Genomic DNA, 25,933 nt, shown 5'->3' with positions numbered 1-25,933 from the left:
TCAAGAGTGCTTGAAGATGACCCTGGAGTGGCTTTCTGTGCTGTGGCACTGCTTTACAGCAAATACGCATATGTAGATGTTCAGAACATTGCTTCACAGCTCTGGGAGTTGGGCTAACCACTGCTGCTTTGGTACAATTTCAGTCTCACAGAGGCACAACTGGCTCTGTCCACTAATATCTCCCATCCCTGGGCCCACCTAAAGAGCTTTTGGGATCCTGAGAAAAAAGCAGGAGAACAGGGGCTGGGATCATAGAATCATAGAATAGTTTGGGTTGGAAGGGACCTCTGAAGGTCATCTAGTCCAACCCCCCTGACATGGGCAGGGGCATCTTCAACTAGATCAGGTTGCTCAGAGCCCCGTCCAACCTGACCTGGAATGTTTCCAGGGATGGAGCATCCACCACCTCTCTGGGCAACCTGGGCCAGTCTTTCACCACCCTCAGCGTAAAAAATTTCTTCCTTAGATCTAGTCTAAATCTACCCCCCTTTAGTTTAAAGCCATTCCCCCTTGTCCTGTCGCAACAGGCCCTGCTAAAAAGTTTGCCACCATCTTTTTTATAAGCCCCCTTTAAGTACTGACAGGCTGCAAGAAGGTCTCCCCGAAGCCTTCTCTTCTCTAGGCTGAACAACCCCAACTCTCTCAGCCTTTCCTCATAGGAGAGGTGTTCCATCCCCCTGATCATTTTCGTGGCCCTCCTCTGGACCCACTCCAACAGGTCCGTGTCTTTCTTATGCTGAGGGCTCCAGAGCTGGACGCAGTACTGCAGGTGGGGTCTCACCAGAGCAGAGTAGAGGGGTGGAATCACCTCCCTCGACCTGCTGGCCACGCTTCTTTGGATGCAGCCCAGGATACGATTGGCCTTCTGGGCTGCGAGCGCCCATTGCTGGCTCATGTCCAGCTTTTCATCCACCAGTACCCCCAAGTCCTTCTTGGCAGGGCTGCTCTCCATCCCTTCATCCCCCAGCCTGTATTGATACTGGGGGTTGCCCTGACCCAGGTGCAGGACCTTGCACTTGGCCTTGTTAAACCTCATGAGGTTCACATGGGCCCACTTCTCCAGCTTGTCCAGGTCCCTCTGGATGGGATCCCGTCCCTCAGGCGTGTTGAATGCACCACTCAGCTTGGTGTCATCTGCAAACTTGCTGAGGGTGCACTTGATCCCACTGTCTATGTCGTTGATGAAGATATTAAACAGTACCGGTCCCAATACAGACCCCTGCGGGATGCCAGTCGTCACCAATCTCCATCTGGAGGTTGAGCCATTGACCACTACCCTCTGGATGCGACCATCCAACCAATTCCTCACCCACTGGACAGTCCACCCATCAAATCCATACCTCTCCAGTTTAGCGATAAAGTAGCAAGGTTGGACAGTGGTGCCACCCTGGAGACGTTTGTGCTATAAGCCTCAGTGCTGAGGAGGCATGAAGTCATGGAGAGCAGGGACAGCTCAGGATAGCTCAGGATAGCGTTGCTGTGATGGACAGACTGCTGTTGGACACCTTCTCCAGGGCTTGCTGCAGCGCCTGGGGATGGATCCTGGCCCCAGCCTGGCTGTCAGATTGGGTGGGAGAGCAAGGGCAGGAGGGAAGAAGAGGGAACAGTGGCCACCAGACCTTCCCAGTGTCATAAACTGAAGGTGGTGCAGCATGCATGAAAAAGCATGACAAACTTGCACCCAAAGGAAAATAAAAGCCTGAAACTAAAGAGCTTTTCTTCAATCATCATTGAGTAAAGTAGTGCCAGAGTGTATGTCTTCCTTCCCTGAGTGGCTTTGAACTCAAGCAATAAAATCTTGGGAGAGTCTGTGAAAGAATCACTGCCTCTGCCTGGAAGTATTTGCCATTTGTTAAAACCACTGCCAAGCTTAACCCTCAAATAAGATCTGTTTTCCAATTTGAGGACAGTGCCTGCTATATAAGATTAGTGTTCTCAAATTTCCCAGCTGCTAAAAACACCAGTTTCCGAGTATTAATGAGACCATGTCTAATATTTTACCCTAATGTGTTAAGTCAGAAGCTGGCATCATGTAAATTAACAAACTCAATTACCAACCCCTATGCAGATATCACCAGAGATGCCAAGAAAAAAGGAGGAAGAGGGAGAACTGCTAATGTTTATTTAAATAGAAAATGACAAAATTACTAGGGAAAAAAGGCATTTGCGGGCTTCAAAGTGATTCTCACAAAAAAAAGTGCAGAGCAAGGGAGAGCACAGCAAATGAAAAGCTCAGAAGAAAGGTCCTTAATGTTGTCAATGTAATGGCCTTGCTTTGCAAGATGGGCTGGCAGAGGCGCTGCAGAACTCAGGCTGCTAATACATTATTACATAATTTTTCTTTTTATCATTAGCCACTTCTGATATTCTCTCATTTGTGTGGACAAAGAGATGGAGCATCTGTAAATGATGAATACATCTGAAGAAATGAAGACACATTAATCAGACTTACCACCAACACAAGGACATTCATGAGCCGATCAATGCTTGTCCGTTTAAAAGTTGTTTTTCCACTGTTCTGCATTAGTTTGGTGTCTGGCCCTGGAGATGAAACACACTCGTGAATTTTAGTAATAAAGCTTAGCTGTTACAAAGCTGATTCGCTCTGAGGCCCCACTGTGCTTTACAGCATAAATACCCATCACAGCTTTCTTGAAGGCAGGTACATACAGTTTACAGTGTCGGTGGGAAACTTAGGCAGTAAAAGGTTAAGTCACTTGCCTTAGATTATATGGAGTCACATAAAGCTGTTAATTCTGGATTTTGACCCTGCTCTCTTCTTTCAACAGTCAATCCTCCCTTTCAGGTTTAATGACTTTTCACAGAATACCTGATACTGCTGTGTTATTGGTGACATATTATACATCATCTCACATGTCTACAGCAGTATAGAAACAATAGAAGGTCTGTGCTCATAAAAAGCATAGACATAGAAATTCCACATAGAAATTATGTGGAATTTTTAATCAAATACACTTAAGAGTGAAAAATTTTGAACAAGCCTGGTGAGAGAAGGACTCCAGTTGGCCCAGTGTGGGCCAGTAAAGGCAGATTTAATTCAGCTTTAATTCTTAAACAGATTTAATTCTTCTATTCTTTCTTATTGATTGATCAAGACTTCTCTCATGTACTTTGCTGTATGCATTTCTGAAATAAAAGGCTACTTCTGCTTACTAAAGCACTTAATCAAGACGGAAGTTGTAATGTAGCATTTGCAATCCAGCTTTCTCTTATAGACGGCTATAAAAAAATCTCAGATTAAAATCCCCTGTAATGTGCATAATTTCTAGCCTAGAGTTAAGCCAAGGGATCTCATGTATTGTTTTGCTTTTGTTCTTGTACCTGGTAGAAACATATTTTCCGAAGAGGAAAATACTTGGTTCTTTTGTGCATACTGGGTGTGATGTACTTCCATGCTAGTGCTGCTGTGCTCTGCAATTCACACGTCAATTTTTCTACCTACCGGCATAAATAACGAGACCAAAGCACCATTCTGTGTTCCTAATAGTACAGCCCCTCAGCAACATCTTCTCATTGTCCAGGGCATACTTCTCTCCTTGAAGAGTAAGAGTTCCTGTGAACTTATCCAGTTTGTTATTTGGTGCCTCACATTTGACCTCACCTGTAAAAGGAAGGTAAAAGCAAAAATGGAAATCTTGGCCCAGAAAGATGTCAGTCAATATGGCATTCTCAGCTGTTCTCCAGACAGGGAATATTTCACACTGTAGCTGCAGTCCACTCCTGACTCTGTCATTCCCATCCTGTGTCCTATATTTACTGATGTTTTGGGGTATTGCTCTTTCCCCATATTCATGTCATAGTCCATTGAACAACAATGAACTTGGATTTATCCTATTCTTTGAACATGGCAATTTTTTACTGGTAGAGTACAAAGCAAAGTTTCCACAGCTTTTATGTGGGTGAGAAGAAATGTTGAACCAGCAACATATTTATAATCCTTTCACAGCAAGTTCATAGTGGTAGGATGTCATTGGATAACTTTAGCTAAAAGTGCTGACCTCACATAATTCCTATTCCATTTTCTTTAAAACTGCAGAAGCCCAAGCGAGAAAAATCATAGCCTGAAGGCTGCAAAAGAGTAATTAAGTGAGGTGTCTTTGTTCACTGTTTTTTAATTTCATCTGTTTTATAACTTAAGTCCCAGTGGCACATGAAAAAAGATACTGCTACCTTCTTTGGCCATGCAGCTGACACTGTGAATGATTGGAGAGCCTATTTCTATTTCTATTTCCACACTTTACATTTATTTCTTGTAATAAAACATGTTCACACAAAACTGGAAACACAGATACTTCGGTATAAAAATGATTATTTAAATCAACTTTTGCACCTGACATCTAAAGATTCAAAGCAGAGCCCTGTGGATGTATTGAAAAGAACTGGAAAATACAAATACGCCTTACTGAAAGGGAATCCAAGAGTTCAGTCTGTTCAGTTAATCAACAGGAACATTGATGTTATTTTGATCACAGGCTGCAAATACCTACAGAAGGACTAACATTTGCAAAGAATACAGCTCTTCCAGCTGTTCTCAGATAAAACACACCGGGCTCAAGAGACTGGAAACAAAATCCAGAGAAGTCCAGAAGAAAAGTACAACTTTAAGTATTGCGGTAGTCCCCACCACTGCAAATTTTAAAATCAAGAATGGATTCATTCTTTTCATAGAAAAGTAGTTCTACTCTGGGGCAGACAAAACATCAGACTTGAAAGGTGAAACAATTAGGAAATTCTGTGACATATGTGACATCAGAGCTCATATTAACAACTATGCTGATCTTCTACTTTATCAGCTAGTTAATCCAAAAACAATCAGACCTGTACTCCGTCATTTCTAAAAGTCTACAGTAACCAGACCCATCTCACTGCAGCCCTTGCAACCCCTTGAAAAGCACAAAGAAAACAGAGGCCTTGCAGCGCAACCTGAAACACAGCACAACGAGACTTTGGTGAACGAAACCCAGGGCACCATCCCCCACCAGGAAGACTGTGCCCCTTCTCGTGCCAGCTGTGGGACAACGCTCGTGTGAGCACCTTGTATGTCAACATCCACACCTGCTTTCCAGTAAGCGGGTGGGTCTGGGTTACTGATATGCTGATTTTGAGATCAGAAAAGATTAATCCAAATCAGACCGATCACAAAAAAGCGAGAAGCTCTAGAGATTCACCCAATACACCTGCACTGGCCCCAGTAACTCTGCAGCTGAAGATGCCTCAAGCAAGGCACCGTGCCTCCTGTCTCCTCCTCCCATTAACAGCAAGACGATACCTGAATGTGATTCACCTGAAAGAGTTAAATACTGCCAAGTCTACCTGTGATAAGTAGTAGGTAACCGAAAACTACTGTTTCCTTTCTCATCTTCCAGTTCCCCAAATCAAATAAAGAAGTTCAGCATTTTGCAAGCATCTTCCTTATCTGAACCATCGCGATGCCAACAAACATCATAACTCACATTAAGCATTCCACTGAGTGCCTGTATTAGCTGCTCCACCCTTTCCTCTCTTCCTGTCTTAAGAAGTAATTAGGTAAAGAGTTACATAAATATTTAAATACTTCTACAGAGGTTTGCTGGGGAAATGCAAGGTTGGGTCTGATTCCAGGCACTCTTCCCAGTACTCTGCCAAATATAAATCATCCTGGGAAACATTTTATTAATTTTAAGTATTGTGAAGAGGCCACTTTTATTTACAATATAACTAAAATAGAGATTTAAAGGACAAATAAATATTTGATTAAAAAAGTTTTCATTTTCCAAAATATTTGGAAACACTTTTTTAATTATGCAGTTTCAGGAATGCAGTATCCTTAGATAAGCATTACACAGAAAATGCTTGAAAGATTATTTAAGATGAAGATTTTCCTTACAAATTGATACACACTGCAGCCTCTTCAGGAAAATAATTAAGGCATGCCACTCTGACTATTAACATAAAGCATCTAACTGCACCTGTAAAAACCTATTTCTCAAGACCTAAAACACTCAGAACCTCAGCCATCACTTCAGAGAAACCTTGATGTACTGAGCTGACACTCAGCTGAGACCACACACGTTATTTCATAAAACCTCAATGTAGAAAGCAAAAGCCCATCCAAGCCCATGCCTTTGGATGACTCTACCAGAGACAGTCGCAGCTATGCTAACTCTCTGCCACGTCCCCACCATTTGTCCTGGAATCTTCTAGTTATTTCGAAGAGAATTTTTTAAAAAATATTTTTCCTCTTTACCTAAAAATATTTCCTGAGAGCCTGCAGTCCTTGAGACGTTCCAAGGACAGCAGCACTCACTCCACCCCTTTCCATACCGACTCTTCTCGTAATCCTGCCCTCGTACCTAAGCCAGCAGGGCACTGAGGAGCGTGACTAACACCACTTGGTCTGTTCCCCCATACTCTCTCTGCAGACAGATGATGTGTGAGCATGGAGTATTCTGGTTTTGACAGGTCTGGCTCCTTTCTGTGTATGTCCTGCTATACATTCCCTGCTATCCAGTGATAGGATGTGTGGGAATGGTTCAAAGCTGTGCCAGGGGAGGTTTAGACTGGACATTAGGAAGCATTTCTTTACCGAGAGGGTGGTCAAACACTGGAACAAGCTTCCTAGAGAGGTGGTCGATGCCCCAAACCTGTCAGTGCTTAAGAGGCATTTGGACAATGCCCTTAACAGCATGCTTTAACTTTTGGTCAGCCCTGAAGTGGTCAGGCAGTTGGACTAGATGATCGTTGTAGGTCCCTTCCAACTGAAATAGTCTATTCTATTCTATTCTATTCTATTCTATTCTATTCTATTCTATTCTATTCTATATTTGATATACAAAAGTGCTAAGAAAGGACATGTTGCCTGTTAACCACATCTGCACCGCTTGTCTTTAAATATCTTAAAATAGTCTTTATTGTGGCATCGAGAGAGGAGAGAAATGCCAGCAGGGCAAGGCTTCAGGCTGGGAAGTAGTCACCTGTCCTGTGTGCACAGTTAGTCCTCAGGTCTCCACGGTGTCTGGAAAGTGCCACTGCACAGAAGCTAAATGTAATTGATGCATCAGCATTGCTGCATCAATGTAAAAGTGCAGATATATATTTTGAGATCCGAACCGAGCATGCAGTTTTGGGAGAACAGTTTCCACTGTGCAATTACATGAACTCTCATGTTGAAGTTTGAGGTGGTTAGTCTCAACATGTACAGACAGATGCTAAAGAAAAGTGTGCAGCGAGAAGGAGAATTCCCACCAACGCAGTTTCAGGTTATAGTCATGCACGGCACCGAGACCTGCAAGTGAAGGGGGCTCTCTTTCTCCATGTACGTGGTTTATATCTGTTGTACAGACCGCAATGCACCCATTCTGTTTTCCTGCTGGTGCATCCAGACGACTCCTAGCAGGGAGCAGGGGACAGCCTGGAAGGAAGACTCCCGGGCACTCTCTGGACTCTGGTGTTTGGGCAAATCCTCTGGAAAGTGAATTTTCCATGTAGACTCACCATTGAACTCTGTCAGTTTCTGAAGATCTTCTCCAAGCTCTGCAGTGACTGTCAGTGCCTGCTTCACCTTCAGGTTTGTTTCACTGTAACAAATAACATGAGACAAAAACATGAACTGAAAGTCTTCTGTGAACTGAAAGCTCTTCCTGAAAGTCACTTCTGCTCTTGAGGACAGACTTCTTCCTTAGACATCTGATGGACCCTGACATCGGCCTTTTTTACCTGGCCAAAGGGTGTGGTTGTCTCTTTCAGTTGCAAAGACAGGCAAGCCAGAGGAATTCTGGACATGGTACCGTGCTACCAAAGAGAGTGAGGTGGCTCTGTCTTCTCCTTTTCATGACAAAGTGCAAGACCAGGCATCTCAGCTCGCTGAGCAGCTCGCTGTCTGTCCTGCCACTCGTACCACACTGAACCCTGAGGTATCTGAGCACATAGGAGAGCTCTGGATCTTCTCCCATGGTATTCTGGTCCCGAAGAGTACTCAAGTCCTGGGACTAGCTAGCTGGGGAGTTTGAAACGCAATGTCAAAGAAACACTGCATTTGTTCTCGGCCTCCTGGCACTTGCATGTACAGGAACTACAAGCTCATTTTCAGCAGAAATCAGACAGGGAAAGCCCAGAGGGCTGTCTGTAGGGTATTGGGAGAGACATGATTTCTTGATCTCTCTGGTCTTGCTTAGTCCTTCAAGCTGATGCTAGCTCCAGGCAATGCAGAAAAGGTAATGCAAATTGAGTGATAAAGATGAGGTCAGATCCAGTTTATTCCAATTAATACAAATTAGTTGCAGCCCTCTGACTTGTGGTCAGTTGTGCCCTGGCATGAGCAACGTTTGGAAGCCTTTGCAGTGGGCATGCATTAATATTATGGTATAGCAGTCCAAAGGAGATTACTGGAGTTATTCATTGTGATTATCTCACCCAGATAATCTGGCTAAGAGAAAAGACTAAGGGAGACACAAGAAACAGAAAGCTTCTGCCAGTGACCTGGGATATTGCAGGAATGCATTTCAAACTAACTCTCAGTGTTAGAAGAACTGTCACTAAAAATAAAAGGAAAAGTCCCCTCCTCACAAGACATTTGCACTGAAAGAGGCAAAAGTATCCACCAGAAGATGTTATTTTCAAGATACCTACCCAAAGTTCATTCTATGTATTAGGAAACTCTTGCTACAAAAGCTAAGGTTGCAGCACCCAGGGTCACCAGAGAAGATTTGGCCTTGCACTGGTAACAGTGATTGCACCCGAGGGCCCGGCTCACTTACCCGTCCAGTTCAGCTGTCTCAATGTATGTCAGGCTGTGCGGCTCGCTGCTCGACAGCAACAGTAGATCGGCCTGAGCACGGACAGACAGACTTGGCATGAGTTCACACAGTCAGAGGGCATGGCACTGCAATGCTACTTGTCGTTTCTGCACACTGCAGGTCTCTGAAGCAGTTATCATCACTGCTGACTCATTTGCTTGTGAGTGGTAAGAGTAATTACAGAGACTAACTGTGAGCAGGATGGAGAGAAACTGTACTCACCGTCACAAAGTTGTTGTTTTCTAGTTTTATTATATCCCCCACTTGGACATTCATCCATTTTTCATCTTTTAACCTGCAAGAAAACTCCTAGTAAGTAGGCACATAAAGCAAACACCACTTGGGAAAGTAGGATACTCGGCCCTGCTCCTGAAGCTAGACTGTAGATGCCATCAGGACTTGGGCTGTTGATAAGATGGAGCAGGGTCTGCCATGATGTGGCCTGATCCATACTAAACTAAGGGACCACCACAATACAAAAAAGCGGTAAGAGTGGTTGGGGTGACCTGTGCAGGGTTGAGACCTATCCCCACAACAGCAGCACAGTCCATGTGCACTGTCCTTCTGTCTGGACTGACTACTCCCTTCCTTCTCCTAAAGGGCCACACTGTCTCAGAAAAAACCCTCTACTTTGTGTAACAGACTTCCCAAACACCTGGGAAAATTGCCAGTTGTGTTAGCTTTTCTAAGTGGTATTAAGGGCCAGAGCAACAGATCTGATCCTGTGTGGGCCTGGCTGTCAGGAAGGTCAATGCGGGTGCTTTGGCTGTGCATGTGCCTAGCTACGCCCACGTCTGCAGTGGCCTTCACAGCACTAAGCAAGATGTGCATGCAGACAGCCAGCTAAACTGCAGGCACCAACGTAACCGAGTCACGATAGCTGTATATGCAAAATCTAGAGGTAAGAAATATCAAGAGCTATATCAAAGCAGGGCTGGGTATTCAAGCTTGAGTTCAGCTCAGCCTTGCTTTTTCAATGTGGGTCAGAGTTGGGCAGGACCTATGGTTTCCAGTTTTTGAACAAAGGCAAAACATTAGAAAAATTCTATTTCAATGTATGTTTCCTAGACACAGCAACTAATACACAGTAAACTAAGAAACTGGTTTACTTAGAAGAAAGCACAAAAAGTACGTTCCTATTCTTCAGTTTCCAGTTATGTTTTTAACTCTTTGATCATGTGTTGGAGTTTACACAACATACTGCTATCTATAGTACAGAAAAAAAAGTCACGAGAAACTTCACAGCTGTCTACAGCTATGTCCTATGCACAGTTGGGCTCCATGGAGCCGCAAGTAAACAGCACATCTGCCTGCCACAAAAGCCAAAGCCTCTGCTATTTTTTCTGCAGGAAAGAACAGTGCTAGCAGTACAACGTCCAAAGCACACAGCTGAAATGTTTTGAGCACATCTAAGTCAGAAGTGCTACAAACACTCAAAGTATTACGACATGTATGAGGAAACTATTCCTACTTCTTAATTTAAAATAACTTGTTGATAATGCCTAGTTTTGCTTAATGCAGAAATAAATGCTATGAATATAAATGGATATGGGAAGATAGCCTTGCCTGTCACTTCTAGGGCAAGGAGTAAAATAATACAATACTCTCAAAGTATCACTTATTTAAAAAAAATATATACCCAGGAACCGAAGAGTTTACTTTTTGTCAGTGCAAGGTCACAGCCATAACGTCTGCACTGATTGTGGTACTGTGTCTTGGGTTCATTAATCAGACACATAGTCCAGAACTACACGGTGAACCAACGGTGTGAAAGACAATTCAATTTTAAATTGTTTAGCGATCCTTGGGAATCACACAGAAAAAAATTATTATTAATAAAATGCTCTTCCCAGTCAAAATTACAGCAAAAGAAAAAGGACTTACATGCCATTGATCAGGACCTGGACTGGGCGGTTGTTGACGTGTTTGTCGCTTTTGTGTCGATTCTGAAAATTGGATCAGTACGTTAAAAGGCATTTCCAGGAAACCAAGCACACAAGAGCTGTAGGCAGTTCATTAACATTCTAGGTTTTCACCCAGCTGGGTGAATGGGTCAGGCAGATTAGAGTCACAACTGAGTCACAGTCGAGCCCATGTTTACACTAGTAGCATAGGGCATAACTAGACTGCAAAGAGCAACAGGCAACACCGGGCTTGCTCTTGGAGGGCAGAAGGAGGGTAGAGCCTTACATGTCACTGAGCACAGTCCTGACTCAACTGGTGTTGGTCCTGCCCGTCACAGTTGTGTAAGCTAACCACCCAGAGAAATCCATTCCTCTGCTCTGATATGGGAAGTGGCCACAGATGTTCTGGCATTGCTCCCTGGGAGAGCACCTCGCCACCTCCCACCTGCCTACTTGGAAAATTGCACTGAGTCTCCATAGAGCATAAAAATTATTTAATGAGAGAAAATCAGATGCTAAACTCAGCTCTAACATCACCCTGTGAAGTCAGTGGGGCTTTGACAGTCTGATGGGAGCAGACTTCAGCCAAAGCTGTGCGAGTATGAAAAATCACACACAGGTTGTATGCTTACTTTCTACCAAATGTTTTTTCTGCCTACATTGCAGCTAGATGGCAGAAGATGAGTTTTCCAAAGTGGAGGCCTAAGAATAGACTTTTGTGCATGCATCCAGACATACCTATCGGTGACCACATTTTCAGACATGCTGAACAGTTTCAGACAAAGTCAGTGGAGCTGCTGGGCTGCTCAGCAATTTGGAAATTCTAGCTCCTTTTTAGGTAATGAACCATTGATTTGGGGATCAAATCTCAGAGCCCATCTTGGCCACAGACCAGTTCTCCAACTGCCTGCCACTGGCTGTGTTTAAGCGGTTTGCTTTAGTCATTGTGCTGAAGAATCACAGGCAAACTCCAAAGTACAGGTCAGCAATACAGATCTTACAAAATCATCGATGGCATCCTTGACTCCCGATACAGCCAGCACCAGCACTAGGGGCACCACCGTTGTAAACCAGGCCAGCGAGGAAATCTGAGGAATCAACTGTAGGAAGAAAAGATCTGAGTTGAGAAATTTCCTGTCAGTTCAGCAAACTGATGGAAATAATACACTGTTTTCTGTGGAAGCTGCAGATAACATTTTTCTATGATATCTGAATACAGAATAAAGACAGAAATGCAGCTCTATCACATATAATGTGACCCCACAAAGGTGGGACAGCCAGGGAACCCACGCTTTGCTTACAAAACAAGCTGTAATTTAGGATATAAACACGGAGCTGTCAGGAAGTGCTGTGGGTTGTTCTTTCTTGTTGTTTGCAACATTAAGATTGCAAAGACCCCAGTGGATTTCTCTGGAGGCACTGACATGGGCAAGCCTGCTGTGAGGGACCCAGAGCTATCTGAGCAAGGCCTGCTGTGCAGAGCCTTCAAACGCTCCTATTTTTTGTTTCAGTAACTCTTCACATTTTGCTGAAGTAAACTTCCTATCAATAAACAACACACAGCTGTTGCCAGGGCTGACCTTGCTCTTCCAAGATTAACAGAGCCATTTTTGTTTCCCACATCTTTAACAGTGAGAGGACCCAAGAGTTGAAGGTGACTCTGTCATGCCTTCAGTGATGCAGAGATGTCTTACCCCAGCATAGTTCTCCCCTTCCTCAAGAAGAACAGCACTAATGATGGAAGCGATGTGATACCAGCATCACTGTGTCCATCAGAGTGGATGTGGGCAGTGTCAACTCCATGTGCATTGTGAAGCTGACATTTTTGCCACTAAAGCAGCTGCTTAAGGGTGGAGAGCTGTTCTTTGAGATTGCTCCTTCCGCTGCACTGTGACAACCCAGATCCTACAGGCACCACCAAACCCAGCCAGGAGGAATGATGTTTAGAGGCAAGCACAGCCCCGCTAAGTTGTGGAGGCTGCAGAGACATGTAACTGCTACCTTCTCACCTAACTGGGAATAAGCATGTCCTACTGGGCTGCGCCAAAGGAGTCGGGAGGCAGAGTCCCCACAGCCTACCCATCTCATCCACTCCTGATGCAGGAAGAGATACTCCCAGTGCTACAGGGATGGAGTGAGTGGGCAGAAGAGGGCAAAAACTAAATGGAGGAACATGTAAATGTAAAAGACTAATAGCTGCCCTCTTTAGCCTACCTTGATGCAGGTAGCAGAAAAAGCTGTATGCTTTTATATACAGTCACTCCTAGATGGTTCAGCAAAAGACACAGCAGAATAATTTCAGGCAAATAGTTTGAAATACTATGAATTTGATAGACAAACAGCTAGAGTGCAGTACAACAACACAGGAACAGTGCTGTCAGCTTAGCTGGAAAGGCACTTTCACTAGTTTCTTGAAAAATATACGTGGGCTGAAATTTCCCAATTTCATTCCCTGTAAATAAGCAAAGAAGATTGTATGTAGTTTGCCAGAGACTTAACAAAATTTTGCCTATGCTTTTTTGAGCTGAATTGAAAAAGAGCATTTGAAAAAGGTAATTTTGCAAACGTGTGTGCACTGAAATGGTCAAATTTAAAATGTCATACTTGAAACATAATCAGAATTATACCCTTTTTTCGATAACGTGTATTTCAGTATGGCTCAGCAACAACAGAGTACACTGCATTTATCCATATTCTAGCAAAGTGCAAAGGGGCAGAAATCCTGATATCAATTTCCCTGGTGCGTTCAGCTTTCAGACAGAGTAGTATTGCCAACAGCGATGGGCAAAGTGCAACTCAATGCCATTATGAGCCGCAGGGTTCAATAGTGTTGCCTGTGTCTGGTACGCTCCATATTAGACACCTTCCTCACCCTCCTGAGCAGGGAGCAGCAATATTCAGCTTTATGCAAACTAACTCCAACCTTCAGCCTTCCTCATGTTAACTCCTTCCTTCCCAGGGAAACAGTACAGGTTACAAATTTGTTCTTCTTGCTGTTTCCTTTGAGACTGTCAGTGGAATTTGCCTTTAAACCTATGGTTGAGAGACGACTTCCTTTTGTGCTACAGGAGGAATAAGTAATGCAAATCCAAGGACGGCCGGGAGCACTCAGATGTAGACACAAAGGGATAGTAGGACAGGGCATGAAAAAGGTACACAATTTGTTGAAAACTTTAATTAATTTTTTTTCTTAATTTAGTTCAAACCTTTGTATCCAAAGGTAAGAGAGGAAATTGCTTTTCTTCTGCCCTACTTGCTATCTACTCTAATGTTTTACTAAGACGCTAATTCATAACAGGGATATAGCTTGCACTTTATTACCACTATCGATACATAGACCGGCTTTGATAACAGACAACACAATCTGCTAGAAACAGCGCAGTGAATTCATACCTGCAAAATCAGCAAGAAAAGAAAGTAAGCATTGGCTATTCGCTGAAACTGTTCAAACAGGTTGAGAGGCAGGAAAGTGAAGAAGTTGTATTTCGATGTTTTAATTGAATTGTTCTGTAGGGAAAAAAGGAAAATAAATAGGATTGGTAAAACAGGAAACAAAATTACAGCACAACCCATTTCAACTGTGTTTTTACTTGCTTATATTTAGCAATAGCATTGTTTCCAAGAGCAGCTCAAAAAACATTTCCTTTTCCCCCACACAATCATGCTGAGCCTGGACAAACAAACAGAATTCCTCTCGGAACTGGTGAAAACATGATGCTCAGTTTGTCAGTGCAACTGCAGGTAGATGCAGGTACATTTAGTCGCTCACCAACAGAGATGCATATTCCCTTTATTAATAGCCTTCCTACTTATGCAATGCACAAATTGAATTAAAAACTAACCAGGACACAACAATTTTGCTGGTAGCATCTACAAAGCAGTGTTAGAAAACACACACTAGGCCAATTATCTATAACTTGTCTGAGACTTTGAAGCACCATTTGGCTGGACGACCGCACAGGAGCTATAGGTCCTCCCAGGAGCAGAACATGACATTATTTTCAGTTGATTCAGCAGCCTCTCAGCTCAGCAACTTGGAGAGGTGGCTTGTTTCTATTCCACAAAGATCACTTGAATGTGGTGGTGTGCAAACAGCCACTAATATAAAAACTCACTATTTCAGTAAGCGAGTTGCAGTTTTGTTCCCTATTTCCAGTTTCCTTTTCTGACTGCAGACGGCCCCTCCAGCCACAAGCGATGGCTGCTCCCCTATCTGCCCTCTTCAAACCAGAGAAAGACCCAAGCTCAACATTACAGAACTGGGTGTTTTCTTCCCTGAAGATCAGAGCACTCTGGTCCAGTTCTTGCTACCTGATAAGACAGGCTTAATCCATCACACTGAGCCCACCAGCTTGGGCTGTCCCTTCAGGTTTTAGGTGTGCTAGACTTTCTCTTCATATGAAGTTTTTCAAGAACTCATCCAGGTTTAGTCCTTGTTGTGGTTTAACCTCAGTCGGCAACTGAGCACCACACAGCCACGCACTCACTCCCCCCACCCCGGTGGGATGGGGGAGAGAATTGAAAGAGCACAAGTGAGAAAAACTCGTGGGTTGAGATAAAAACAGTTTAATAATTTAATAATAATAATAATAATACACAAAGCAAGTGATGCACAGTACAATTGCTCACCACCCGCTGATTGATGCCCAGCCAGTCCCCGAGCAGCGGCCCCCCCGGCCAGCTTTCCCCAGTTTATGTACTGAGCATGACGTCACATGGTATGGAATGTCCCTTTGGCCAGTTTGGGTCAGCTGTCCTGGCTGTGCCCCCTCCCAGCTCCTTGTGCACCTCCAGCCTTCTCAGTCGGCAGAGCATGGGAAACTGAAAAGTCCTGGACTAGTGTAAGCGCTACTTAGCAACAACTAAAACATCGGTGTGTTACCAACATTGTTCTCATCCTAAATCCAAACCACAGCACTGTACCAGCTACTAGGAAGGAAATTAACTCTATCCCTGCCGAAACCAGGACAGTCCTGGAAGCATGTATGCCATCTGTTGCCAGCACATCTAAAATTTCCCCCCTAGAAGCTCTCCAGAAGATGCCTATTAACCCCCTCCCAGAGAACCTAAGGTGTGACAGCACAAGGAGGCAGATATTACACAGTGCACCTTCATTCAGTAATGGATTTGCTGGTTCAATGGAAGAGAAAATGGTGATTGTAGTATTGTAATAGCCTTTAGATGTTGCTAAGCTGGTGGGAGGACAGGAGCTACTAGGTATGAATCACAGGCCACTTCCAATCCATGCATTAATCCAGACACCTAAACTGATACACATCAGCATCTTTCCACCATTAAACTGATTATGTAAGATTACCACCGTAAGGTGTGTATGGGGGAAGCTATTCCATTTTAGGCAGTTACTGGATTTTGGTATGTCCAGACACAAAGTACAGCAACATTCTTCAGCATTAACTTCATGTTTTATCCCTTGTAGAAGCCAATGAACAAGTCTCTAAAAGAGCAGAGATGGAAACGCCCTTCATGGAAGAGCTAGCCAAATCCTCCCATTGATTGCACTCCAGCAAGAAAAGATGTTTATCAGTGATCATCATATAAACAATATTGCCTGTCTCCTGGCATCATGTAGCCATCTCCGGGTGTGGTTAACTCTGCCTGTGATCTAAATGTCATGACACATAGTTAATGTGGTTTATTTCAAAATTCTTCACCATGGGATATGTGCTGCACACAGGCTCCACGGACACTACTAAGACAGAAGCAATGGAATAGCAGCATCCTCTGCAAACCCAACATACAGGGAACTAAATTGCTTGACAAGTCTGGGTCCACCAGACAGAGAGTCCTGCAGATTTTTTAATAAAAAATGGATCTAAAGATGCTCCCTGCCCACTAATCTGAAGAAAAAATATCACGGCCACTTACTTAAAAAAATAGAAGACAGTAGCTGCAGGAAAAAGTAAGTACAGGGGACCCGACCTTTGTGCGTCAACAGATTTCGGAGGGTCACATACAACATGGGAAAAACTACTCAGTAAACACTCACATAAAGTTTATAGATCTTTGCCTGCAAAAATCTCAGAGGGGGATAAGAAAAGAATAGGAGTGGTTTATTTCAATTCCTGCCTTCTATTTCTGTCTATTAGTTACGTCAGGAAAACCACTCAATGAACCAGAGCCATTCATTTTGTTTCCTATTGCCATTAGGCATGGTAAAAAACCCAGACATAACAGCTTCCAAATGCTTAACTGCAGGAATCTGGACATCCAATATTTTCTCCGTAGTAGTTCAGGATCATGATATTGTTTGATACACACTGTCTTTTGGGACACTGGGACCTCAGGGTAAGGACAGGGAGTATTATAGTGGATCTTCTCATTAGTCTAGAATCTATAATTAAAAAGGAAATGAGGAAAAAAGAATTCCTCATAATCACTATGAAGATTTCTAATTCAACAACTAACTTGTTCATGGCCCTCAGGGGCTAAAGGAATATCAATATTAAATGATAAAAACAAACTGGGGAAAACTTCAGCCTTTCCAATTCAAAGCTCTGCATTCCCACATCACAGATACAGTTGAAGCCCTGTGTAAGGTATCATTTATGTTTTCGTGCAATACTCCAGGCCTGCACACTTTGACAGCTCGGGCTCTCGGTTGACTACAGGGAAATCTCAGTTGGCCTCTGCTTTTGATCTTATCCTACTCCGTGATGCTTAACACCATCACACACTGTCACTCCTTTAGAGCTGTACCAGAACCTGACTCTGGGGTAGGAGGAGTACTACAAGAACCTGCAGTACTGCAGTGTGTTAAACAGTGCACAGACAGCCATCATTTTATAAGCAATGCTTCTAACGCGTCATCTGCCTTACCTCCCCCATGCTCTGCCTTCAGTGAGGGAGACTCCCATATGGGAAAAGTGATGGAGAGGAAATATCTTTGAAGCAGCTATTAAGAGGCCTTACAGGAACTTCTGGTTCTCCTATAGATTTATAGAAATCAAACATCTAAGAAAAGCAGCTCTATGGGCCAAGCACAAAGATGGGAATTGGGAGCTTTACACTTACTCCCAGATCTGCCCTAGACTTCTGGTTGACCATGGGCAGCCCCCACGTGCGCCCGTGTCCTAAATGAATAGGCTCGAGAGTGGTTGCCCACCATCAGCCTCAAGCTCTCCAGATGCAAAGCTTGACACAAGAGCAACATTGTCTGTGGGTGAGGGATTATTCTCATCTGCTCTTTTCAGGGGCTAGATTCACACCTCCTGGAGGTGTGACTCCACTGAAATGCTGTCCCTAAGAATAGTGCTCATCGCGCCACAGTTACACAAGTCCAGATCTGGCAGATGAGCTGTTATTTTGGGGGTGTTTTCAGAAGCCCGCCTGTGACGTCCGACTGCAGGCAAATGCTCAGCAGATGGCTCCTACCTTTGTTCGCTGAGCAAACAAATCATCTCGCCATAAAAGTCACTGGAAATAGGAGGCACTGCTGCTTTTGTGGCTAGATTACAGGGGCTAAAGGGTGATACCCAGAAAAGGCAGGGTATGGCAGGGTATTGACCATCTGAATTTATACCCATGTCTCAGTGATATATTAGTTTCTAGCAGCTGGACAACCTGGCCCAAAGCAAATTTTAACAAAACCTTCGCGATCCCACAGGGAGGTATTGTGCCACAACACCTGGCAATTTCACCGGTACCTGTGCAGCACAAGGTACCTGTGTAGCACAAGGTACAGACTGATGAAGCAGCTGAGAAGCAGAAACGGCTTTCCCAGGTGCTTTGATAAAGCTTTGCAAGGAGGCGGCGGGAGCGCAATTCAATGGCACTTTGCTTAACTGCAGCAGTGCAATTTGAAAGCACGCAGATGCCATACGCAGAAATCATAGAATCATAGAATCATTGAGGTTGGAAAAGACCTCTAAGATCATAGAGTCCAACCGTCAACCCAACACCACCATGCCCACTAAACCATGTCCCTAAGTGCTGCATCTACACGTCTTTTAAATACCTCCAGGGATGGGGACTCAACCACTTCCCTGGGCAGCCTCTTCCAATGTTTCACCACTCTTTCAGTAAAGAAATTTTTCCTCACGTCCAATCTAAACCTCCCCTGGCACAACTTGAGGCCATTTCCTCTCGTCCTATCGCTTGTTACTTGGGAGAAGAGACCGACACCCACCTCGCTACAACCTCCTTTCAGGGAGTTGTAGAGAGCGATGAGGTCTCCCCTCAGCCTCCTTTTCTCCAGGCTAAACAACCCCAGTTCCCTCAGCCGCTCCTCATAAGACTTGTTCTCCAGACCCCTCACCAGCCTCGTTGCCCTTCTCTGGACACGCTCCAGCACCTCAATGTCCTTCTTGTAGTGAGGGGCCCAAAACTGAACACAGTATTCGAGGTGCGGCCTCACCAGTGCCGAGTACAGGGGCACCATCACTTCCCTGCTCCTGCTGGCCACACTATTCCTGATACAGGCCAGGATGCCATTGGCCTTCTTGGCCACCTGGGCACACTGCCGGCTCATGTTCAGCCGGCTGTCGACCAACACCCCCAGGTCCTTCTCTGCCGGGCAGCTTTCCAGCCACTCTTCCCCAAGCCTGTAGCGCTGCATGGGGTTGTTGTGGCCGAAGTGCAGGACCCGGCACTTGTCCTTGTGGAATCTCATACAGTTGGCCTTGGCCCATGGATCCAGCCTGTCCAGGTCCCTCTGCAGGGCCTTCCTACCCTCGAGCAGATCAACACTCCCGCCCAACTTGGTGTCGTCTGCAAACTTACTGAGGGTGCACTCGATCCCCTCATCCAGATCATTGATAAAGATATTAAACAAGACCGGCCCCAGTACTGAGCCCTGGGGAACACCGCTCATGACCGGCCGCCAACTGGATGTAACTCCATTCACCACAACTCTCTGGGCCCGGCCGTCCAGCCAGTTTTTGACCCAGCGCAGAGTCCACCTGTCTAAGCTGTGAGCTGCCAGCTTCTCTAGGAGAATGCTGTGGGAGACGGTGTCAAAGGCCTTACTGAAGTCCAGGTAGACCACCTCCACAGCCTTTCCCTCATCCACTAGGCGGGTCACCTGGTCATAGAAGGAGATCAGGCTGGTCAAGCAGGACCTGCCTTTCATGAATCCGTGCTGGCTGGGCCTGATCCCCTGGTTGTCCCGCACATGCCTTGTGAGCGCCCTCAAGGTGAACCGCTCCATAATCTTCCCCGGCACCGAGGTCAGGCTGACAGGCCTGTAGTTCCCCGGATCCTCCTTCCGGCCCTTCTTGTGGATGGGTGTCACATTGGCAAGCCTCCAGTCATCCGGGACCTCCCCCGTTAACCAGGACTGCTGATAAATGATGGAGAGCGGCTTGGTGAGCACCTCCGCCAGCTCCCTCAGCACTCTCGGGTGGATCCCATCCGGCCCCATAGACTTGTGAGCATCCAGGTGGCGTAGCAGGTCATTGACTGCTTCCTCTTGGATTACGGGGGGTTCATCCTGCTCGCCGTCCTTGTCTTCCAGCTCGGGGGGCCGAGTACCCTGAGGCTAACTGGTCTGCCTGTTAAAGACTGAGGCAAAGAAGGCATTGAGTACCTCAGCCTTTTCCTCATCCTCAGTGACAATGTTCCCCCCCACATCCAATAAAGGATGGAGATTCTCCTTGGCTCTCTTCTTATCATTAATATATTTGTAAAAACTTTTTTTGTTGTCTTTAACAACAGCGGCCAGATTGCGTTCTAGCTGGGCTTTTGCCTTTCTCATTTCGTCTCTGCACGACCTAACGAGATCCCTGTACTCTTTTTGAGTCGCCTGCCCCTTCTTCCACAAGTGGTAAACTCTCCTTTTTTCCTGAGTCCCAGCAAAAGCTCCCCGTTCAGCCAGGCCGGTCGTCTTCCCCACCCGTTCTTCTTACGGCGTATGGGGACAGCCTGCTCCTGCGCCTTTAAGACTTCCTTCTTGAAGATCGTCCAGCCTTCCTGGACCCCTTTGCCCTTCAGGATCGTCTCCCAAGGGACTCTCTCAACCAACGTCCTGAACAGGCCAAAGTCCACCCTCTGGAAGTCCATGGTTGTGGTTTTGCTGCCCCCCCTCCTTACTTCACCAAGAAGCGAGAATTCTATCATTTCATGGTCGCTAAGCCCAAGACGGCCTCCAACCACCACATCTCCCACCAGTCCTTCTCTGTTTGTAAACAGCAGGTCGAGTGAGGCACCTCCCCTGGTAGGCTCACTTACCAGCTGTGTCAGGAAGTTGTCTTCCACACACTCCAGGAACCTCCTAGACTGCTTCCTCTCTGCCGTGTTGTATTTCCAGCAGACGTCTGGGAAGTTGAAGTCCCCCACGAGAACAAGGGCTAGCGATTGAGAGACTTCTGCCAGCCGCTTGTAGAACGCTTCATCCGCCCCTTCATCCTGGTTGGATGGTCTATAACAGACTCCCAGCAGGATATCTGCCTCGTTGGCCTTCCCCCTCATCCTTACCCATAGACACTCAACCGTATCATCATCACAATTGTTGAGCTCTATACAATCGAAACACTCCCTAACATACAGGGCCACCCCACCGCCTCTCCTTCCTCGCCTGTCCCTTCTGAAGAGTCTATAGCCATCCATTGCAGCACTCCAGTCATGAGAGTCACCCCACCATGTTTCTGTGATGGCGACTAAGTCATATCTCTCCCGCTGCACAATGGCTTCCAGCTCCTCCTGCTTGCCGCCCATGCTGCGTGCATTGGTGTATATGCACTTGAGCTGGGCTATCGATTTCGCCCCCGGCATCGGCACGCCACCCCTCGGCTCATCTCTAGTGGGCCTGGTTTTATACCCTTCCCCCTTCGAACCTAGTTTAAAGCCCTCTCAATGAGCCCTGCCAATTCATGAGCCATGATCCTTTTTCCCTTGTGAGACAGCTGGACTCCGTCTGTCACCAGCAGGCCCGGTGCCATGTAAACCTCCCCATGATCAAAAAACCCAAAATTCCTCCGATGGCACCAGCCCCTGAGCCACGTGTTGATCAGGTGTGTTTTCCTGTTCCTTTCAGTATCCTTCCCTGCCACTGTAGGGATAGAGGAAAACACTACCTGTGCTCCCGATCCTTGAACCAGTCGCCCCAGTGCCCTGAAGTCCCTTTTGATCGCTGCAGGACTTCTCTCTGGAACCTCATCACTGCCAGCCTGAATAACCAGCAGCGGGTAGTAATCAGAAGGCCGTACCAAACCAGGGAGCTTCCTAGTGATGTCTCTGACCCGGGCCCCAGAGAGGCAGCAGACTTCCCTGTGGGATGGGTCTGGTCGGCATATCGGGCCCTCTGTTCCCCTCAGAAGGGAATCGCCTATGACAATTACCCTCCTTTTTTTCTTAGCAGCGGCAGTCATAATGCGTGGGGCTGACTGCCTCACCCTAGGTGACCCCCCGGATGGACCTTCGTCTACATCCTCGTTTGCCTGGCCCTCAAGTTCCAGGGCCCCATATCTGTTGTGTAAAGGCAACCGGGAAGGTGAGGGAGGCCGGGTGGGGGTTCGCCTGGCATGCCGAGCATGTGACCATCAGGCTGTGAATGTGCTCAAGGGTGTATTTAATAAACTCATGTAACAGGCCATGTGGTGCCACGGAGGCTTTGTTTTCATACGGAGTACAGAATAGTCAGACCAGATCAGTTTTAAGCCTACCAAGTTCACTGCCTTATTCCTGATGGTGGGCAGCAGCCCCAACTCAACAGAAGACTGAGAAAGGCCAACAGGATGCTGATGGGGTTCATCTGGTCCCTGTAAAGACCTCATCCTGACTCCCAGAAGTAAAAGACTGGCCAAACACCAGAAATAAAAAGATCTATATCCAACCCACAATCCTCTTTCTTTTTTCTTCTTTTCTTCTTCTTTCTTCTTTTTTCTTCTTTTTTTTTTTCTTTTTAACATCTTTGGGAATTTCTTACATATGTAACCCCTCAGCCCCCTCTTGGCAGCAGTAATGAAGTGAGTTCCAGGATCCCATCACACATTGGGTATTCCAGGAAAACCTCTAGGAAAATGTAGCCACTGGTTGTATTTTCCTATGCTGTTCCTTCTGCCTGGTGTCATCCTGTTACAGAGCAGTTAGTCATCACTGTGGTGAGTGTCCTCATCATGGTGGTGCAGAGAAGGACACAGAGGCAGATGGAGGTGGCATGGCTTGAAGACCTCATGCCATCACTCACAGACAGGCCAAGTACAGGATCTGAAGATCTTGTCTCTTAGTCATCTCCTTCAACTACACTGCCTTCTTCTCCTGCTCAGCTCAGTACCTGAAGCTGCTGCCAGGCAGAGAGGAGAAGGGAAGGGGAGGGCAGAGCACTGCTGAGTGGTGCAGAGGAGGCAAATTCCAAACCACCATACCCTGTTCATTAAGGTCTCACACAACCAGACTCCCAACCAGTACAGTAGGAGTTTTGTCTCCATGAGGTTTAAGCTAAGATGACGAGTGGAGCACTTGGTCCAAAGGAGTCTATGGACTTGACTGCAGCTCATGTCTGGCACAGCTCAACTTTTCTGTGCTTGTCAGGGCCCTAATATGCCTTAAGGGCCTTGACCTCACCTGGCGTCTCCATCCACAACTCTTGTCGAGGGCTCAGGAGCTCACTTAAGCCCAGCCATGGGCCTTCAGTCCTTGCCTGAGCTATGTTGTAGGAGTACCAGTCTCCAGCCTGACATCTGTCCTAGTTTCCCAGATGGACCTATCCAGCTCTGCCTCCTGGATGGACCTTGGACCTATGGTGTAGTCTTGTCTTCAGCCCCCTCTCCCACTGCTCCTGACTGGGCTCCCTAGATGGACCCTGGACCTGGTTCATCACCTCACCTTGTCTGGGATGGTCAGGATGGGCCCCATTACTAGTATCCTGCTCTGTCCACCCCGACCAAATGCTGCGGGACTGCACCCTGGTCAGTGAAGGCATTGCCCATGCTGGGATCACCCTCAGCTCCCAGCTTGTCCGCTCCCGTAGGGCAGCCCTGCTCTGGCTGCTCCCTGACAGTGCCTCAGCTGGTCTTCAGATGAATCCAGCTAACAGCTTCCTAAATGCAGAAGGAGCAGGGCAGGTTGCTGCTGTAGCTATTCCTTCAGGGGCTACTCAGACCACTTTTCACATGATCAGACTACACTCCCTTCAGCCTTGAGCGTGGTGAACACTGGGAAACATTTGCAGGTTGAGACAGGAGGAGAGGGCAGCCATTGCCACCATCCTGACCACACTGACAAGGCCCTTGAGGATAACCCACCAGGCATCCTTCTCAGATCAAAGCACACAAGCGGAGGAGGTGTGTGTGGACAAGAGTCCGAGCCCACTACTGAAGCTCCTTGCTCTCCGATTAAATTTCAAAGAGATAAGAACCCAGCTGCCAATCCAGCCCAGGGCAATGTGTATTGGCCATAAGAAGTTATATACATCCCTCCTATTTCACTAGAGAATCCCTCAGGCAACCAGGGAGAACAAAAGCAGAGTCCAAGCAGACCAGTCGCTGCTGGTCCTGCAGAAAGGATGCTGGTTTGACCCTAGATCCTGATCCAAGATGAAATTTGTCATTGACTCATGGGCCCTACATTTCCTTTCCTATTGTCTGAAAGCCAATTTCAAAGCTGTTTTCACAGCCCTTCGTGACGTCCCAGTGCAGCTGTGCTAAATTCCAATGTGAAAGCGAAGAAATAAAAAGGAATTGGGATCAGAGCAAACATTAAAAGCCTTCAGAAGATATTTTCTTCTCCAGAGTGTTGACAGACAGAGAGCCCATCGTTGTGGACCCACACGGGGCAGTCCCCTCTGCAGCTGTGCTTGGGACAGTGCAGACAGACTGGGGAGAGTGCAGCCAGATTGAATTGCCTCACGTAAGAACCTTGATTAAAGCCCTTAAATCTTGCTGGACCATATCTGGCACCCTGCTTTTCACTTTATTTCAGTCTTTACACAGGCAAATATCTTACTGAAGTCAGGAAGGATCTTCCTGTCTGCAGTGTGGATAAACACGGGATTAGGACTTGACTTTTCATTTTTACTGACCTATATTGAGTCCGTTTTTGTGCTGCACTAAGTGCCTTTGCATGCCACTCATTCACACTTGGTTTCTGAGTCATTCCTAACTAATTTTGTGAGCTGGTGGGTAGTACTTACCTTCACACTCAGCCCTTCCAGATCTGCACAGCACTTCGTTTTAAAGTTTGTTTTATTTTTCTGAGCTACTGTGTTCTTGCTGTGCAGGATAAGGCCAAGGATGTCTGGAGTTGCACCAGTCTGAGAGCTCTAGTTTCAGCTTCAGTCTTCACACTAAGTCCAAATAAATCCTGACCTACCCAAGCACTGCCACTGCTTGAAGCTGCTGCCCTTAACCACAGGCACCTCTTATTATTTAATCACAGCAAAAATCATCAGAAGACACGTAAGAGGCTTCTTCAGATAAGAGACGCTTCCCTCTCAGTCTGTACTGCCTCTGTTCACCCAGATGAAGGAGACCACCCTGATCTTCCAGCCCACTACATGACACATCTCATATGCCCACAGGGCACATTCAGTTCTTCCTCTGAAACTGTCCCTTGGCCTCACCGTGAAGCCTCTGTGTTAAGGGGATTTCCACTACGTGCAGCTCCTATCCACTTTTTATCCTCATCCTACCCTACCAGTCCAGTCTCCCGCACTGTCCAACCCTCCTGCCCAGCCGGTGCTCAGCTAAAGAGGCTCCGTGGCTGGAGCAGTGTGGCAGGGACAGACTGCAGCTTGGCCTCTCACGTATTTTCTGATGAGCTCTGGGAGGGAATTTGCCCTCTGAAGTCTCCTGCAAGTCCAAGGACATGTGATGGATCTGGACATGCCCTTGCATGCATTGGCAGACACGGCTTTCCACGGTGCAGCGTCAGGTTCCTGCAAAGCTGGTTTGAGCGTATTCAGGAGTCTTGCTTCATACCAGGAGGACCAGCTTTCAGCAGCTGCCAGAGCTGATGTCAGACTCTGTCAGACTCCACACACAATAGAGTTTTCAAGTCTTTCTCAGCTCCTCTTTTCTCCCTTCACAGATATCCTGTAGACTTTGTACTGGGAAGGGAAGATAACCACCAACTATTCAGGGACAACACACCCACCCCTGATTGTATGTTCCCACTTCCCTGTTCTCACTGAGACTAAAGGAGGATAAAGCATCTCTGTTGACCTGTGCCTACATAATAGACACTCTCTTCTTAGTGAAAGGCTTGAACCTTCACACCAACTGCTGCCTGGCTGCAGCAGTAAGGCAATACACTGCACCTCTGTTTGCATTTCCCTTTCTT

General features: G+C 46.2%; 1 protein-coding gene across 3 annotated transcripts in view; it reads right to left on the bottom strand.

Moving 5' to 3' along the window:
• Window positions 1–25,933, bottom strand: part of LOC143172350 (phospholipid-transporting ATPase ID-like) — a 93,270-nt gene that overhangs the window by 32,408 nt on the left and 34,929 nt on the right. For all 3 annotated transcript variants that reach the window (XM_076361680.1, XM_076361681.1, XM_076361679.1), the window contains exons 4-11: window positions 14,093–14,206; window positions 11,701–11,799; window positions 10,680–10,741; window positions 9,018–9,090; window positions 8,757–8,827; window positions 7,495–7,577; window positions 3,464–3,622; window positions 2,453–2,541 (exon numbers count right to left, since the gene is read on the bottom strand). In XM_076361680.1, coding sequence (XP_076217795.1) covers window positions 2,453–2,541; window positions 3,464–3,622; window positions 7,495–7,577; window positions 8,757–8,827; window positions 9,018–9,090; window positions 10,680–10,741; window positions 11,701–11,799; window positions 14,093–14,206 — 750 coding nt within the window. The remainder of the gene's footprint in view (window positions 1–2,452; window positions 2,542–3,463; window positions 3,623–7,494; window positions 7,578–8,756; window positions 8,828–9,017; window positions 9,091–10,679; window positions 10,742–11,700; window positions 11,800–14,092; window positions 14,207–25,933) is intronic.

Source organism: Aptenodytes patagonicus, chromosome Z, assembly GCF_965638725.1.
Source record: "Aptenodytes patagonicus chromosome Z, bAptPat1.pri.cur, whole genome shotgun sequence".
NCBI classification, from domain to species: Eukaryota; Metazoa; Chordata; class Aves; order Sphenisciformes; family Spheniscidae; genus Aptenodytes; species Aptenodytes patagonicus.
Note: the sequence above shows the minus strand (reverse complement) of the source record. Positions and strands in the feature narration are given on the sequence as shown.